The sequence below is a fragment of the Ciconia boyciana genome, chromosome 9 (assembly GCF_034638445.1).
Source record: "Ciconia boyciana chromosome 9, ASM3463844v1, whole genome shotgun sequence".
NCBI lineage: Eukaryota > Metazoa > Chordata > Aves > Ciconiiformes > Ciconiidae > Ciconia > Ciconia boyciana.
In genome coordinates, this window is record NC_132942.1 from 46,808,030 (window position 1) to 46,825,000 (window position 16,971).

General features: G+C 50.8%; 1 protein-coding gene and 1 long non-coding RNA gene across 2 annotated transcripts; both read left to right on the plus strand.

The window, feature by feature from the left end:
* The first annotated feature begins 1,473 nt into the window (after positions 1-1,473).
* On the plus strand, positions 1,474-3,023 carry LOC140657011 (carbohydrate sulfotransferase 6-like). Its single transcript, XM_072873420.1, has one exon. The coding sequence runs from the start codon at positions 1,474-1,476 to the stop codon at positions 2,653-2,655; it is 1,182 nt and encodes a 393-aa protein (XP_072729521.1). The 3' UTR covers positions 2,656-3,023.
* Positions 3,024-8,642: 5,619 nt separating this feature from the next.
* On the plus strand, positions 8,643-16,968 carry LOC140657094 (uncharacterized). The gene is made up of 6 exons (XR_012044214.1): positions 8,643-9,719; positions 11,280-11,370; positions 13,938-14,059; positions 15,238-15,336; positions 15,713-15,853; positions 16,885-16,968. It is a non-coding gene; the product is annotated as an uncharacterized lncRNA (long non-coding RNA).
* The last annotated feature ends 3 nt before the right edge of the window (positions 16,969-16,971 follow it).

Genomic DNA, 16,971 nt, shown 5'->3' on the forward strand with positions numbered 1-16,971 from the left:
AGTTCCTTACTCATTTGCCTTACTCTCCTTACAAGATACTGTAATGATACTGAAGGTAGATGGTTTTGTTGACTCCTTTTTCCTACTCAGCTCATATTTCTGCTGTTTTTCTTGGCTTACAAACAAAAGTTTAGTAGCAAAATTGTGTCCATTTAAGACAGAATGCATTTCTTTATATCGTGAAGAGACATTTAGGCAGTGGAAGGAGCTGAAACTGCCCGTTTCTACTGTCTCTTTCTTTTGACCATTTATTTCAGCTTTTGGTACAAATTAATAGTCTTTTTCATGTTTTATTAGGCTAGCACTAAGAACTTAATGCATCTATTATGTCAAATCAGTATGTATCTATATTCGCTAGTCTGCATGGTTTACTTCAAGAGTCCGGAGTGTGTTGATATATGCACCTTTCACTGTAACAAGAAAAAAATTGTCTAAATGCAGCTACATAGCAAACACTTATATGTAAAACTCTAAAGATGATTTTCGTACACGAGGATTCTTACTTTCCTAATATTGTGCCTGCTAACATATACTGACTGCTTACAAGTGGAATCTACAAAAGTGAGAGCACAAAGGGGTAGGTGCCAAAAACCTCTAGTAAAAAGTTGTGAGGCGTGCACGTGGCTTGAACTTTGACTTCAAAGTAAAACAGAAGTCCACTCGGGGTTGACATGCCTAAAAATGTCCAGTTACATGCAGACTAATTAGTTACATGCAGACTAACTCTAACTCACAAATGGATAATTCCTTAAATGCAAACTCAGGGTATTCCATCGTGGGGTATATGTGCTCCAGCCCAAAGACACACGTCAGCTGCTTTTTCATTTTAACATCTGTGGTCCGATGCAGCTTCAGGTTGCGAGTTTTCACCTGTCTCATGCAATTTGGAAAACAGAGGGTTGTGCACAAGCATCAGTTGGTGTAGCGCCTTCCTGTCACCACAGGGTACAGTGCTCACATTAGAGAAGAAGATGATTTTTATTTCAGTAGCCACAGTTACTGATGTTCCTGTCCACTCCTTTTAAGGGATAGGAGGCCTTGTAATGTTAGACTGAAATGGAAATACAGTGGAGCGATTCAGAAAGGTTTTGTTTTCCCTCAGTAGTATTTACTAGAGTTCAAGTAGAGGGCTTTGTGTATTTTGTAGATTTTTTTTTTCTCCAACGGTTGAGCTGCATCAAGGTTTCTTTCAGCATCGAACATTTGCTCCAAACTTATTTCTGCTGTGATCTTGCTGTCACGCATTACTTTCTTTCAGTTTCTGACACCTGTCACCTGCAGATGATCATCTCCCAGTGCCACTGATTAAGGAAGCAAAGAGTGCCAAATATATACATGCATATTTGAAGAAAGGTTTTACTAATGCAAGAGTTTGTATTGTGTAAGTTCTGTCATTATTATGCCACAGGAGCAATGGTTCACCAGCATTTTCCTTCTCTTTTTCAGCTTTTTTTATTCTTTTCCTCAGTGAGAATGGCAAGGATTCGGATTCCTACCACAATTGTTATACTTTTTGTTACGGTTCAGACTGGATTCTTACTCTTCATGTATGCCCGGTACAGTAGCTTCATGCCTCAGTCTGAGGAGAAGCCATCTCAAGTCCACGTCCTCATTCTCTCCTCCTGGCGGTCGGGATCCTCTTTCGTCGGTCAACTTTTCAGCCAGCACCCCAGCGTCTTCTACCTGATGGAGCCTGCGTGGCATGTGTGGGTTACGATGTACCAGAACAGTGCCAAGGTCTTGCACATGGCAGTGCGGGACCTAGTCAGGTCGGTCTTTCTGTGTGACATGTCTGTGTTTGATGCTTACATGCCTTGGAAAAGAAACTTATCCGATCTTTTCCAGTGGGCAGTGAGTCGGGCTCTGTGTTCAGCTCCTGCTTGTGACTCCTTTCAACGTACTGACATAACCAGTGAAATGGCATGCAAGACTCTTTGTGGACGGTACCCATTCAGCAAGGTGGAGGAAGCCTGTAAAACTTACAGCCATGTTGTTATCAAGGAGGTTCGATTCTTTGACTTGAAGGTCCTCTACCCCCTTCTCACTGATCCATCCCTGAATCTCAAAATTATTCACTTGGTCCGTGACCCCAGGGCAGTCGTCAAGTCACGGGAACAATCGGTCAAAGCATTAGCCCGTGACAATGGAATTGTTTTAAGTACCAATGGCACTAAAGTGGAAGACAGCAAATACAAAGTAATGCAAGAGATCTGTAGAAGTCATGTTCAGATTTATGAAACGGCTACTCTAAAACCACCTAATTTCCTTAAAGATCGCTATTTAATGATCCGTTTTGAAGATCTGGTAAGAGATCCATTATCAGAAATCTCAGAAATGTATAAATTTGCAGATCTTAGTTTGACCCCTGTGCTCAAAAGCTGGATCTACAATATCACACATGGACAGGGACCAGGAAAAAAAAAAGAAGCCTTCAAAATCACATCTCGAGATGCAGTTAGTGTTTCACAGGCCTGGAGAAATGTTCTTTCCTTCCAGAAAATTAAGAAAATACAAGAAGTTTGCAAAGGTGCTATAAACATGCTTGGCTATCAGCTGGTGGATTCAGAAAAAGAACAAAGAGATCTGTCATTGGATTTAGTGTTGCCAAGACGACAAAATCAGTTCAGTTGGTCATCATTTAATGCAAAGCACTGAGACATTATTTTTGAGATCTGGGCAGGGGGTGGGGGGGTGGTGTAGATGGTTGAGTATTTGTCTACTGTGCAGCATATAAGTAATTTGAAAATCCTTGACTGATGAGTTTAACTATCTTCCTGTCTGCTGTTTTTCCATAATGGAAGGAGGTTTTTTCCTGACTTTCTTACACCGCAAAAACAAAAAGAAGCACGAAAAGTGCCGCGAGATACTTGTCAGATTGCAAATTTACAGCTGAGCTGTGCCGTTCTCAGCATTGTTTTAAAAATATAATTTAAGTACTTCCTATTAAAAGATGAATTGTCAAAGATGTCTTTGTTCATTGATAATAGTTCACTTCTGTTTTCATGCTTTAAATATTTAAGAATCTCAGTTCTTAATTTGTATAAATGGAACAAAGTAGAAACTAAATTCCTTCACTTTCTTCCAAAATCACTTGTGTTCTTTTGCTTTAAAGTTGTGCAGTTGTGTATTTTTTTTTTACTTCTCTTGATGTTTTTAATTTTAACATAAAAGTTATCCAAGAGCTGGGGCAACTGCAGCAGGGCAACTGCAGCAGTTCTGTTGTAAAAGGCTTAAGCAGGAACTTCTTTTATTGATAGATTTCTTAGTGCTTTCCCTGGAATGGCAAAATTTGCAATCAGATACTTCAATGCAATGTTGGCATGGAGTGCAAAGCAAAAGAGATGAAGAAACTTTGAGTGGAGTCACTGTCGAAATAGCTCGTTAATGCCGCCCCAATCGTGTGTTCTAACGCTGCGACACAGAGTAGGTACACACTTGCTTCTGCAGCATGATTCATACCATTATCCTCTCTCTTCAGAACTACAAGTTGTTGTTAATGAAGATCACTGAGAAATTTAAGGTGCCTTGGAAATCTGCATATTGATTATACTGGTGTATGGAAGTGATCAATTCAAACAACTTTGATAGCAGAGATGGACACTTGTGTATGGGGGTTTTGTTTGGTTTTTTTTTTAATACGGCACATCTCAGGATGGGCAGTACATGCTTGATCGATACCAGCTAATCCTGTAAGGGCTAATTGAAGAATGTCATGCTATAGCTCATTTAGGATGAGCACAAAAGCTCCTCGGTGCCACTACTGTGATCTGCTGTAGGAGATGGATGTTCCTAGCCCTCTAGATTCTGGGAGGTGGGCCTGTTGACGCTGTATCTCCTTGCAGGGGTTCTCTAGAGCCACACCCGTTGCTTCTGGGGATTTTCCTAAGTGTTCCCAGAGCTATCATGGGGCCTGTGGAGCCATATTTTTTCGTCTTGGTGGCTTTTCCAGGGACTCTGAGGTTGTGCTGGCATCTCTGGTGCATTCCTCAGTTCTTTGAGGGCCAATTGCTTACTCAGGTTATCTGGGGCTTCTTCCCTGTGTCAGGGAATCTGGAATTTTTGGGTGGGAAGGGTATCTGGGCTGTTGTCTGTAGCACAAGAGGTCTTTTGGGCTCCCCAGTGCAAGAGAGGCACAGACATACTGGAGAGAGTCACCAAGGGCCACCATGGGCCACCATCACTGGAAGGGCCACCAAGGTGACAAAGGGCCTGGAGCATATCTCACATGCGAAAAGCCTGAGAGAGCTGGGACTGTTCAGCCTGGAGAGAAAAAGGCTTGGGGTGGGGGTGGGGCAGATATCTTATCGATGTATATAAAAACCTGCAGGGAGGGTGTGAAGAAGATGGAGCCAGGCGCTTTTCAGTGGTGCCCAGTGACGGGACAAGAGGCGATGGACACAAACTGAAGTACAGGAGGTTCCCTCTGGACATCAGGAAGCCCTTTTCACTGTGCAGGTGACGGAGCACTTGTACGGGTTGCCCAGAGAGGTTGTGGAGTCTCCCACCTCGGAGATATTCTCAAGTCATCTGGACATGGTCCTGGGCAGCTGGCTGTAGCTGGCCCTGCTTGAGCATGGAGGGGTTGGACCAGATGACCTCCTGATGTCCCTTCGCACCTCAACCGTTTTGCAATTCTGGAGTCACTACTGTCATCTGCAGGGTCCTTAGCTACCATAGGCATGAGAAACTTGCCCCAGGCCTCAAGGCCGTCCAGAGTGCCTGCTGCTTTACTCCAGCTGCAGTGCTCATGAAGAAGAGCAGCAGGTAATTTTGCACTTACCAGGGCTTTTAGGGCTCAGTGGTCATGTTGGGGCAAGGTTAAGTGGTTAGGGGGTTTGGAGGGACAGTTTGAGGGAGCATCTGAAATGCCCTTGCAGGGTGGAGTGAGGCAGGAAAGAGGGGGGTTAGAGTTGGCGGAGGGGGGACTGCCCTGGTTGGGGTGCTGTGTGCACGTGGGGGCCAGTACCTCAGCTGCTGTGTGTGGCTGTCAGTGTTGCAGGAGGCATGGGGGTGATGGACGTTACTATGCCTCTCCCAGAAAGCTCTGCCTGATGAAGTTATGCCACAACAGAGACTGCAGCCGTCAGCACCACTGGACGCTGATAAAGACTAGCACAGGCCTCGCACTGTACTGTCGTTTTCCCTGCTACTTGCAATGGATCTGCAGTGGCCTTACAGATCCCAAATATCCCTAAAGCCTGCCCCAGACCCCCCAGATGCTGCCCCAAAGCTGCCAGCAGCCCCCAAACTCTCCCAAACCCTTCCTCAAAGCTCCTACTGACCCCCAAACACTCCTCAAAGACCCCCTAAATCCCTCTTTCCATTCCCCTGTCTGTCTCCCCATCCCTCTTTTCTTCTCTTCTTCTCCCCATCCCCTTTCTGGATTCCTGCTCAAGCTTGACCTCCAGTCAAGCTGAAGATCCGGCATTCCTTTGTGTTTTGTCAGGCCTTCGAGGTGCCAAGGGCTGGTGGGTGCTCAGTGGAGTTGATCAGGAGTGAATGGAAGGTGCTGTTGATCTGCCTCATTCAGACTAAGTCTAACACCTCTCCAGAAATTTTTGCTGCTGGGGCACGGGGCTGTGGATGTGCACTGGGGGAGCACCAATGGGCCAAGATGCTATGGGGAGGGTACGGTTGATCACGAAGAGGCTCGTGGGGAAGGTGTCAGGAAGACAGAGATCAGAGTCTCCTGGTACTTGGGTGTTAGGGCAGGTGCCTGTAGCAGGGTAGTCTGGAGTTGCTGTTATCATCTCTCCTCTGCATCAGTGTGCAGGCTGTCCTCCGCATGGGCTGTTATTGCCTCTTGCTCGGCTGTGCCCAGGCAGGGCTGTCATGTGGTGCAGCTTGGCTCATTAATGTGATACTGGCACAGAGTCTGTTGGATCTGTCTTTATGTAAACAGGTATCTTATTTGCATCAGCCTCATTCTGCTCTTCTTCCTCCTCTCTGCAGCAGCAGCTTGCACTTGACTCAGCCTTTGGGCACACTGTTGAGTCACAGGGCTTTCTAGCAGGGTCTGTTTGACTGGAGCTACTTTGCGTTAGGCACCCTATGGAAGTGAAGCAAAACCTTGCTTCTCTCATTGTCCTGGCTACAGTCTGTTTCCCAATACCTTAGCCTCTGTAGTGCTTGGAGTTTTAGAGGCTGCTTTCTGAATGGTCTGGAGGAGACCAAAAAATTCGGGTGCCATGGGTGTGGTGTGCCTGATGTTTCTGTGAGAGAAGTGCTAAGTGAAGAGGCGTAGGTGGGGTGTTGGAGACAGAGGGATGGAGTGCAGGCTGGCTTCCTTGCTCTCAGGTGAATGAGAGGGGTGTTTCTGGTGGCAGTGTGCTGAGTAGGCAGTTCACTTGGGCACAGCAGTGGCTGGTTGCTTGGGAGTCTGAGAGGTCTTAGCTTTCCTTCTCTTGCCTGTGTTGAATGAGAAAGCGGACAGGTGAGAGGGCTGCTTGTTCCCCCTTTCTATGTTACATGTTTTTTCATGCCCAGTAAGACAAACAAACACTTCTAACATTGCAGTGTCTGTCTGCTCTGCGGTTTCCCTAAGGAGTACCGTCTGCCAAAGGCTGAAGACAGCCGGGTGCCTGAGTGGTTAGGTGGCTTGGACTAGAAATGCTCGCAATGTGGTTAATAGGCTAAAAACATGTCTAGTTTACATCATAAGTATTTCCCCATCTGTAGTGTTTTACCCTTGTTCTGGACACCCTGTGTGCCAATTTCTGGATAGCTTGAATAACACAAATGTCTGTTGGTACTGCACATGAATTAGTGCTCACAGCGTGGCAGGTAGGTTCAGTGGAAGTGCACCTTAGTACAATCCTATGTATCGCGTCTTGCATATGGTCACATTTGAAAGGTGGCTAAAACCAAGCTTATAAACAGCAACTGTAAAGTGTTTGTGACGTGTCTTACAGTTCTGCTGCATTCACAAATGAAGGGGCAGTGTTTTAAGCTGTGGGCAGAAATTCCTTGGCTTCTCTTTACTGTTTTTCCGCTCACACGTGCTTTGCTTTTTCTTGCATAAAACTGAGGGTTTGGAGGTTTTCTTGTGCAGTTTTTTGTTTAGAATTTCTTGTTGAGGGTTTCTCACTCAGGTGTTGTGGTTTACTTGTTAATTTTGTGGGACTCAGTATTTATCAGTCAGGATTTACAGTTTACACATTTACTGCTCAGGGCATAGGTTTTAAAATTTAATCTCAGCCATAAGTTGTAAAGCCCCAGCAACCATCTGGGTTCAGAGATTTGCAGTTTTTCAGCTGGAGTTCAGGGTTTACAGCTTACTGTTAAATAGACAGGTCTAAATCCTGAGATAATAAACTTTGGGCTATTGATCCCAGAGAGAAAAGCACTTGCACTCCACAAGGTATTGATTAAAATTCCATTTATTGAACTTAATGCCAGAAGGAAAAAGGGTAGTATGGATAGTTCTGTGTCCTTCAGATGCTGGGAACTCTGATTTGCACAGAACCAGAGGGACCTTCAATCAAGGCACGGCATATCGTGCAGATCCCCTCTGTAGGGAGGTTCCACCAACATCTTGGTCTTTAGAGCTCTTAGAGGATTTTCTTAGGAGAAAATAGTTCTATTCATCATTTCTGTTGTCAAACAAAAGGATGTTCACATGGGAACCTGCTGCTTCACTTTACAATAAAGATGTGCAGATGCTATAATCACCAGTGCCAAGTGGGAGCTGCCTACAGGCTCCTTTGTTACAGTTAGCCAACTAAGTTTATTTTGTTAGCAAGGTATCCGCACAGCACAACACAGGCTGGAAAGCGAAGCTATACGTGCAGCATAGCACAGCTCAGGCCTGCACCTTCTCAGGTTAACTGTTACGTGGATCACTAGCTCCTCGATCGTACAATAGTCTGGTTAGGATCGCTACAGTAACCTTCCAGCCACCTAGCATTCAGCTCTGCACTCTGATCTGAGGTCTCAGATTGATACGATGCAGCCACAACACACTGAGTCGGACTGCTGAGGTGGCAGGCAACCTGAGAGCTGTGCGAGTTTCTTGCAGGGTCCTAGTAAAGGGGTAGGGCAGAGGAACAAACGGGTGAGGTCAGGGGTCTTCCTCTCAAATAACCAGAGCTGAATCCTATTCCTGAAGGAAAAACGAGGGGGGGAGGCCCAGAGCTGCTCACTGATTTGCCACAGCAAGGGCTGCAGCAGGAGCTGACCCTTCCCCACCAGACCGATGAATGCTGCTCCAGTAACGACTCTTAAGGGGTCACAGGGGAAGGGCGAGCATGCTGGCACGGAGCCCCATGGCAGACTCCCTCCCAGGTGTTAGGTGCATTAATTAATTGTGCTTTATTCTTTATTCTTTACACTCGTGGCTGTGAGTCCTGCAGTCCCTTTACATTCAGTAAGAAGTGCCTGAGGACAGTACCCAAGGGCAGGGAGGCTACCTATTGCTTCTGAGGGAGTGGGAGCTGGTCCCAAGGTCTCTTAGACCGTTTTTGGGTCACTGGGGGGTCCCAGAGAACTCCAGCACTGTTCACAGGGCTGCTGTGGATTTATGGACACTTAAGGCTGTTGGTGGCATTTCCCGTTATCCCAGGGGCAGCCAGGGCGCCCCCAGGGCTGCGTGAGGTCCCCAGGCTGCTCCTGACTTTGCCTGCTGCCCCCTGAGATGTCCCCAGTGTGTATGGGACAGAGGGCTGGGGCCTGTGTGGATGGTGCTGGGGGACAGGGATTCTGTGTGCCGCTGGGCCTTCTGCTTTTGGCTGGCTGTGCCTCCCAGAGTCATCAGTTTGCCCTGTCATCCTCTGGTGTTTTTCTTCTTTTCATTGCTCCCCATAGCTCTCAAGTTGTTCTTTTCCCCTTAAAACTCATCCTTTTTCCTTTTTGTACACCCCAGGGCCTCTCCCTTTTTCTTGAGCAAGCTGCTGTCCTGGTAGCCCCACCTGTCCCTGATGGGGCTGGTGGTGATGGCTCCTCTTCCTGACCAGCTACAGCTGTGGGTTGTGAGGCTGGGGACAGAAAGCCCCAGGTGCACACAGCGGGGCTAACAGCAGTGGCCTCTCTACATCCAACACGCTGTAGTTGAGCAGGGGCTGTGCAGCCCCGGGTGGCTGTTCCAGGGTCTATTTGGGACAACGGAGCCGCTGCCAAGCGTCGCCTGCTGGGATGAGGACTGCAACCTCAGAGAAGGTGAGCTGGGACTGGGGTCCCTGCAACTGGGAACATCCTGGGCAACGTGAAACAAATGGAGGGGAGGCCAGCGTGCTGGGATAGGGGGAGCTGCACTGGGGCTGTGAGGGCTTGCTGAGGTGAGGGGTAGCCTGGAGCGATGAAAAGGTGAAGGTGGTGCACTGGGGCGGTGCACTGTGGCTCATCTGTGACTGACCCCGGTTCAGCTCCTGCTCTATCCCAGACACCGCTTCCCCGCAGCTCTTCGGCACTGCTCTACACTTCTGGTACGGTCCTGAGCTGCCCCAGACCCCCACCCTTTGACCCTCCCCTAGGACCGCCATGGCCTCCCCCTTCACACGGCTCCAACCTGACCCAGGTCCCTCCCAGTACCGTGCTGACCCTTCAGGGACCCCCTCTGCCTTTCCTCAACAGCGTCCCTGGTGTACCGGCCACCCCTGCGGGGTGGTAGGAGAGGAGGGCCGTCTAACACTTCCCTCCTCTTTTATTTTACAGATGAACTGCAAGCCCATGTTAAAGACAAGAGAAAATGTTGGTCAACCAATGTGATGAACACAAGATCCAAGGTATTTCTGCCTCCCAAGAAGAGAAGCACTGTTTCCTTTGGCAAGGAAGGCAGTACCTCTGGCCCTGGGGCTCGCACTGGGGGGGCTGTAATGTGCGGGAAATGGGGTTGACTCGGCACTGGGGGGAGAATCAGCCTGCGGGAAAAAAGGCAAACCCACATCACCTTCCTCTCCTGCAGCTCCCCGCGCTTGTCACCCTCTTCTCATCTCTCCCCTGGCCTGTCTCCCTACGGCACAGCCCCGTACTCAGGGCAGCTCAGCGCCATGGCTGCCTGGGGATGCCCCTGCCCAGGGATGCTGTGTGTGTGCCCCCCGTGCAGGGCAGGGGGAATGTTTGGGGGGGGCGGGCAGAGAGGCAGCAGCGGGACGGGGTCGTCGGCAGGACTGGGGCAATCCCTGCCTTGGGGGTCTGCACTCGCATGCGGCTCTCCCCAGTTCGGGATGGGATGGGGCCGAACACACCGAGAGAGCCCCAGGACGGCTCCTCACGGCTGGGCAGAGAGGAGCACTCAGACCCGCGGGGCTCCAGTAGGCAGGGCCCGGCACCACCGGTAGCCTGGAGGAGCGGGACCGGCTCGGCTCGAGCTGGCGGGAGGTATCAGAGCAAAAAGGGGTTAGAACCGCCCTGGAGCCTCCAGCAGGAAAAAGATGAAGCCCAGAACCGGGGATCGGCACAGCGCTGCTGTGTCGGTCTGGGTGGCGCTTAAATAGGGGCGGGGAGGGCCTGCGCGGGTGCAGAAGAGCGGCGGCGGCGGCCTGCCGAGTGGCGAGCCATGCAGGAGCGGGAGTTGTGCCGGGGCAGGTGAGGGGCCGCGGGCACGGCGGGCCGTGGATGTGGGATCTCCTGGCCGGAGTCTTCGCGGGCGGGTGCAGGCTCTGTCCTCTTGGGGCTGGTGGGGGCAAAAGCAGCCCCGGGCCGAGTGCTCTCCTGGGGTTCGTCAGGGGGTTTTGGGGCCGAGCCCGTGTGCTCGGGGGGAATAGGGGCAGCCCCATGCGGCTCTCAGGTGCTGCTTGTGGGGCTGGGCAGCCTCTGCCGCTCCCGGCGCAGGTCGGGCAGCGGCGGCCCGGGGGGCTCCTGCGGCGCCGGGCGGGTGCCGGTGGCCGGAGTGGCGGGGAAGGGCCGCGGCTGCGGTGGGCGGGGGTTCCTGGAGGCGGCTGGGCCCGGCTCCCCGCGGGGGTGCTTGGGGCTGCGGGGGTTTGGGGTGCGGGCCCGGCACCCCAAACCAGTGCCGGAGAAAGCGAGCCGGAAGCAGCCGTGATAAAGCGATGCCCTGCCTGTGCTGGTGCGGCCCTGCAGAGGTGTGGGGCCGGGCCCTCCGCAGTGCCCAAGCGCTCCCAAAAAGTGCACGTGTGGCCCTGGGGGTGCAGGGCTGTGGGGTGGCTCCGCTCCCCCCACCCCGCATCATCACGCATGGGGACCGCAAAGGGGTCGGAAAGCAGAGAGGGTGAGCTGGTTTGGGGCCTGAAAATGGAGAGCAGGTCTTGTGTTCTCGGGGCTTGAAAAGAGGCTGAGGTGGCTGACTTTGGGGCTGAGAAACAGCTTGAGTCGTGCGTTTTCAGGACCTGCCAGAGGGGACCGAGCGGTACGTTTTTGGGCTGAGGAGCAGAGGTGAAGTGCTGCATTTGTGGGACGCGAGAACAGGCTGAGCAGGTGGGTTTGTGGGCTCAGAAATGGGAGCTGGTTTGGGGGCCCAAAGCAGAAGCCAGTTTGGCTGTTTGCGCAGGGCGGGGGGAGGGCGTTGGGGGCTGCGGGGGAAAGCAGAGGGTGGGCAGGGTGCACGGACCCTCCCTGGAGGGTGGGGCTCTGGTCGCGTCGGAGCCCAGAGTTCGGGAGGCCGGCGTGCCCCGGGCCAGCCTCTCGGTCTGAGGTGGCCTCTGGGGGGGGAAGGGTGCTTTTCAGACCCCGCACGCCCTCTTGGAGCCCAGCTCTTCTTTGTACGCTGCTGAGAATAGTTCTTAAGTACTTAATCGTGCAAAGTAATGAATCGGTATTTCCACAGGGTACAGCTGTGATGTTTAATAGTCATATTCAAGTTCTGACAGCGACCGCTTTCCGAGCTTGTCCAAAGCCCAGACTGTGGCAAATAGCTGGAGCTCGTAAGGAGAAGGAGCTGAAATCCAGCGGAGCTTCGGTGCGGAGCCGGAGCTTCGGTTAGCCAGAGCTGTAGCGAGGAGGAGCTGGAAGGAGATGGGGTGTCCGCTGTCTGGAGCGTGCGTTAGCCAGAGGCAACGTTAGCTGAGCGGGGGCGGCCATGAGCCGGAGCGTCTATTCGCTGGAGCATCCGCCGGCTGGACTGCGCTCCCAGCGGGGCTGCAGAGCGGCCGGGCGCAGGCCGGGCTGTCCCCAGCCAGCGTCTCTGAGCAGCAGGGAGGCGAGCGGCCCTTCTGCCAGCGGGGAGCCTGGCCTCTTCCCTCGGGGATTAAATCCACGCCCTGCACCCCTCCCTGCGTGGAGGGTGTCTCCCGGTCCCGTTCCTGGGGGTGGGGGCGAGGTGGGGGTGCCCCGGCTCTCCTGGGGCAGCCCCGCTGCGAGGGGGCACGGGCGAGGCGGCAGCGGGAGGCAGCGGTGTCTCCCCGGTACCTGGCAAAGGGGAGAGGGGCCGGTCGGTTGGAGCTCCCGGGATGCACGACCTGTCCCCGCAGGGCCCCTCTGGCAGAACCCTCCCCTGTGTTTTCCCCGTCGGCTGGGTGTGACAAACAGGATCATTTTTTGCCTCCTCTTTTCCCAGTGTCACCTTCGGCGTCACGTGCAGAAAATCCCGCGTGGTCGGTCCCGCTTGCCGCTCAGGGAATCGCGCGTATGGGGCCGGGGGAGCGGGGAGAAACCTTTGCGAGTTCAGGGACGCTGCAGATGCTCCGCCTGAAACCCAGAGAAAAGGCAAATCTGCTGCCAGTGCAGAAAAGGTGATGAAGACCTGCGGGTAACAGAGCGTGCCTCGTTCCTGGGTTGGTCCCTCGGCAGTTCCGAAGGTTTTCCTTTCGGGTAAAAGAATGAACTTTCATCTCGGATAAATGAAGAGCTGCCTGTTACCTTCTTCAGGGTCAAGTGTTTCTCTTCTGTTTGTTCAGACTGACTTTATGGGCAAGTTGGCAAGAACCTTTTCTTTTTATATGCACAACTACACTGTTAGTGAACTATGGTGTCAGTAGAGTTAATTTTGGAGCACCTAGAAGCCAGTAGAAATAGAATGAGTGAAATGTGATGGAAACTGACATTTCAACTTGATTTTTATTCCTTTTTTTTTTTTTTCATTAGAGTGTTGATGGCATGCTGTGCTGTGGGTCAATCCGCATTCTCTTCCGTGGAGCCTTCAGTCTAGGAGTTTTATGTAAAAAAAGTTTGTCCTTCCAAAAAAGGACTAGTCATTCCTAGGCTTGAGGTGTAGACTTGGAGGGTCTCTGAAGTCCGTGATCAGGATTACAGCGTTGCTGCTCTTTGTCTTCACTTTCGTTAATTTCCCCACTGCTCGGTGGTGGTTGGGAGCCCCGAGTTGTCATTTTTTTTTTTCCGTCTCTAACACATTTTTTTTCCCCCAAGGAGACACTACGTTTAAAAGTGAATGAGTGTCCTGGTTTCGTCTGGGATAGAGCTAATTTTCTTCCTAGTAGCTGGTATAATGCTGTGTTTTGGGTTTTAGGATGAGAATAATGTTGATAACACAGTGATGTTCTAGTTGTTGCTAAGAAATGCTTCCACTGGTCAAGGAGTTTTGAGCTTCCCGTGCTCTGCCGGGCGCACGAGAAACTGGGAGGGGACACGGCCAAAAGAGTTGATGGAAGCTGGCCAAAGGGCTATTCCGTGCCATCTGGCGTCACGCTCAGTATGGAGACTGGGGGGAGTTGGCCGGGGGATAGGGATCGCTGCTGGGGGAGTGGCTGGGCATCGGTCGGCGGGTGGTGAGGGCTTGCATCCCTTGTTTTTTCCTGGGTTTTGTTCCTCTCTTGCTCTCTTGTTGTTTTCCTTCTCATGATAATTCTTTCTTCTTCTTATTTTGTTCCAATGATTCAACTCTTCTTATCTGAGGCCACGAGTTTTCTGACTTTTGCTCCTTGGCTTCTTTCCCCCATCCCCCTGGGGGGGGAGGGTGAGCCAGCTGCTGGGTGGCACTTAATTGCCGACTGGGGCTAAACCACAACAGTTAGTTTCCTCCCAAACGTGTCCGTCGATACACTCGAGTGATGATTATTAAAACCACCAAAACGGCACCTGTCTTACAGATCTGGACTCCTCCTGAACACGTATCCATCGCACGCAAATGTCATTGGGCTACAGATCATCTGCACTTCACGCTTTGACAAGACGGCGTGCTGAGACAGGGATGAGCTCTGAAAGAAAAAAGGTACAAGGTCACGGGGTTTTTGGTCTGTTTGTTTGTGGGGGGCGCGTGTGCGTGGTTTAAAAAGAAGAGTGCGATGGTGAGTGGCGGCAGCCTGCAGAGCTCTCTTGCTGCCTGAGCTCTCCTTTTCTTCTCTCTCACTCCTCTTTCATGACTGTAATTGGAATTTGGACAACGGTAGAAGAGCAGGTAAGTTACTTGCCTGTGTAGACGTGCTGGTAATCCCAGGAAGGTCAATGCTTGAAGCCGTAGTGAATAACTTGGCCGCAAGTAGAATTTCCGAAGGAAGAAAAACAACGGGAAGCAAATAGCAAGTTACCAAGCGATTTGCGTGGGTCCACCACATGGCAGTTTTATTGCCAAACGCTGCTGGGCAGTATGCTCCAAGCGGCTCTTTTTTTGGTAAACGTGAGTTTTCAGGAAGTTCAGGGTTGTGCGTGGCAAAACGTGTCCCTCTGTTTATGTATGCCACTACGTAAATGTCCAGCGGCGGGGCTGTTGTTCCCTGCTCTCGATACTGCCACGGTAGTGCTGCGGTATTTAGACCCAAGAGAGGGCTTTAGGAAGGGAAGGAGAATGCCTGTTTTCTGTGAGGGCTACGAATGCTGACCCTTTTCTCTGCCGCTTTCCCGTGCGTGCGATGAAGCGGTTTTATTTTTCTCCCTTGTTCCTGGTCTAAATAGTTCTGAAGCTGTCGCTGCTGTGGGATTGCAAGTGGTGTTTCAAGGTTTTTGTGGGGTTCTAGTTACGGATCGCTTCTCCTGTGGCGAAGTGTCAAGATACGGTTTTCAGTGTAAAGCTTCAGAAACTGCATCCGCTGAAATCAGCGTAGGTGAAAGTGATGTTGCGCGTGCAGCTGTGCTCGCAGGGATGCTCGGCGGCTCCTCCTCAAAACAGCGAGGGGCGTGTGGCCATCCGGAGGGTTGCGCTCTGGGTCTGAGGGCGTGCCGTCTTCTTGCTGCGCTTTTTGCTGCGCAAACCAAAGCTGCCCGTGAGTCAAAAAAAGGCACGGTTGTCTAAAAAGCGCCCAAGCTCTAGCGGCCTGTATCGTCAACTGTACCGAAGATGATGCAAAACACTTTTTCCTCTGCTCAGTTGTAGTCTTCACCAAGCTTCACCAAAAAAGGAAGCTTTAGATTCCTACCCAGCTTTATGCTAAAGGGTTTTTTTTCCTCTCTCAGCAGAATGTCAGCCGCCACCATTTCGCCGCGGTCGCCCTTTCTTCTGCCAGGAAAGTGCAAGACGGACGGAAAGGATCCGTAGTGGTCTGCAAGTCCACGGTATGTCTACGATGTGTGCCTGCGTTTTTCCTAAGGTACTCGTAGCGGGGACTTGAAAGTTAAGGTGAAGAATGTGCCAACTCTCCTTCTGTAGTTTTTCTGTGAAGTATTTCAACACAAATACTACAGATAGAAAAAGGCGTGTTCTGGAGCGTGCCTACGCAAAGCTGACTTCCCTCCGTTTCTTTTCTCTTCCCGAAAGCGTAATCTTCTGTTTCTGTGCGCTTCCTATGAAATGATACTGTGAAAATAATTTTGTACTAAAAGAGGAAAGAAACTGTTGGGAAGAGTTCAGGTGTTCAGAAGAAAGAGCCTTTGTTTTCCTGGGAAAAGCTTTCTGCTTTTTCAGTCAGTAAGGTTTTAAAATATCTTGTAGGAGTACTTGAAAAGCCTTACTGCGATCCTAGCATCCGTACGAAAAGCCGCCAAGGTCAAAGAAGAGACGTGGCCAAAACGGGACAAATGGGCGTCGCTTCCGCGTGTTTTCCAGGCTTTGCCAAGAAGCGTTAGCAGCCTTGTAAGTACCGCCAGTGAGTCCTGATGTGGTTTTGGTGAGTTACTGCTTCGAGAAGGTCCTTTTTCCTGAAGCTACGGTGTGTAATTTTTGACTTCAGTTGGAAAGAGATTTTCCCGACTGGCAATCCTTCTCATTCAAAGAAGTTGCATTTGATGAACTTCCCATCGGAGCGGCTGGACGTGCCAGTAGAAGTCATCAGCAGCAAGACTTTTCACTCTCTTTAAAAACACCCAGAAAAGTCAATTTCCTTCCAAGGACCCAAGCCCAGCACGTCTTCCAAAAGTTGATGGCATCGCTGGTCTTTGGTTCTCGGTTGCAACAGCCGAGATATGATGGAAAGGCGTTCCTCTGCATGCTTCGGTACAGCCAAAAGCATTAGCAAATCTGCCGGTCCCTTTTGGTAGCCTGATGTATTGCAGCACTGGGGATTTGATTTCTGCGCCCCTTCCCCAGTGAAACCGTCTGGGGATCTCTTATCTCACTGACTTTTCTATCAAACTGGAACTTTAAACAGAAGTTAAAATGGTGTCATTGACAAAGCGACTGGCACTGTTGAAACTGTAACTGCCCAATAGCTGTGGCATGCAACTTAGGAGGTGTGTTTCAGCAGTGAGGTATTTGTTCTCCATGTTTCAAGAGAGAGGCAACTGAACGTTACGGGGTTTTCCCCAGTATTTTGACGGCGTGCTCTGCAGTGCTTTATTTCTGCCTCTCTTTCCATGGCGCGTTTCCCTGGCGCTTCAGTAGCGTCTCTCTTGGGCAGCGCAGCTGGGCAGATGTCACTAGGAGGGACATAGCGCACAACCCCCCCCAGTCACGTTATAACCGTGCATTTTGGAGAGAGATGGTTTAACGGTATCCCAGCTGTGCAAGTTAAATGAATGCAAAAGGAAACTCAAATGCTTGTATAGTGTAAGTCTTGTTGTTGGATGTATATAAACATACGGCCACCTTTTTAGCGTAGAGTGAATTACTGAGATGTGTTCTTTATTTTCCATGTTACTCTCTAAAGGTTTACACTTCCCTTTCAGCTTTCTTGACCGAGCGAGCAAGACGTGCAGCAGCAGCAGCAGCCGCGAGGGCCGTAGCCGTTGTGGTGGATCCGTAAGCGTAGATTC

Coding starts and splice junctions, on each gene's coding strand:
- LOC140657011 (XM_072873420.1), top strand. CDS start 1,474: ATGGCAAGGATTCGGATTCCTACCACAATTGTTATACTTTTTGTTACG.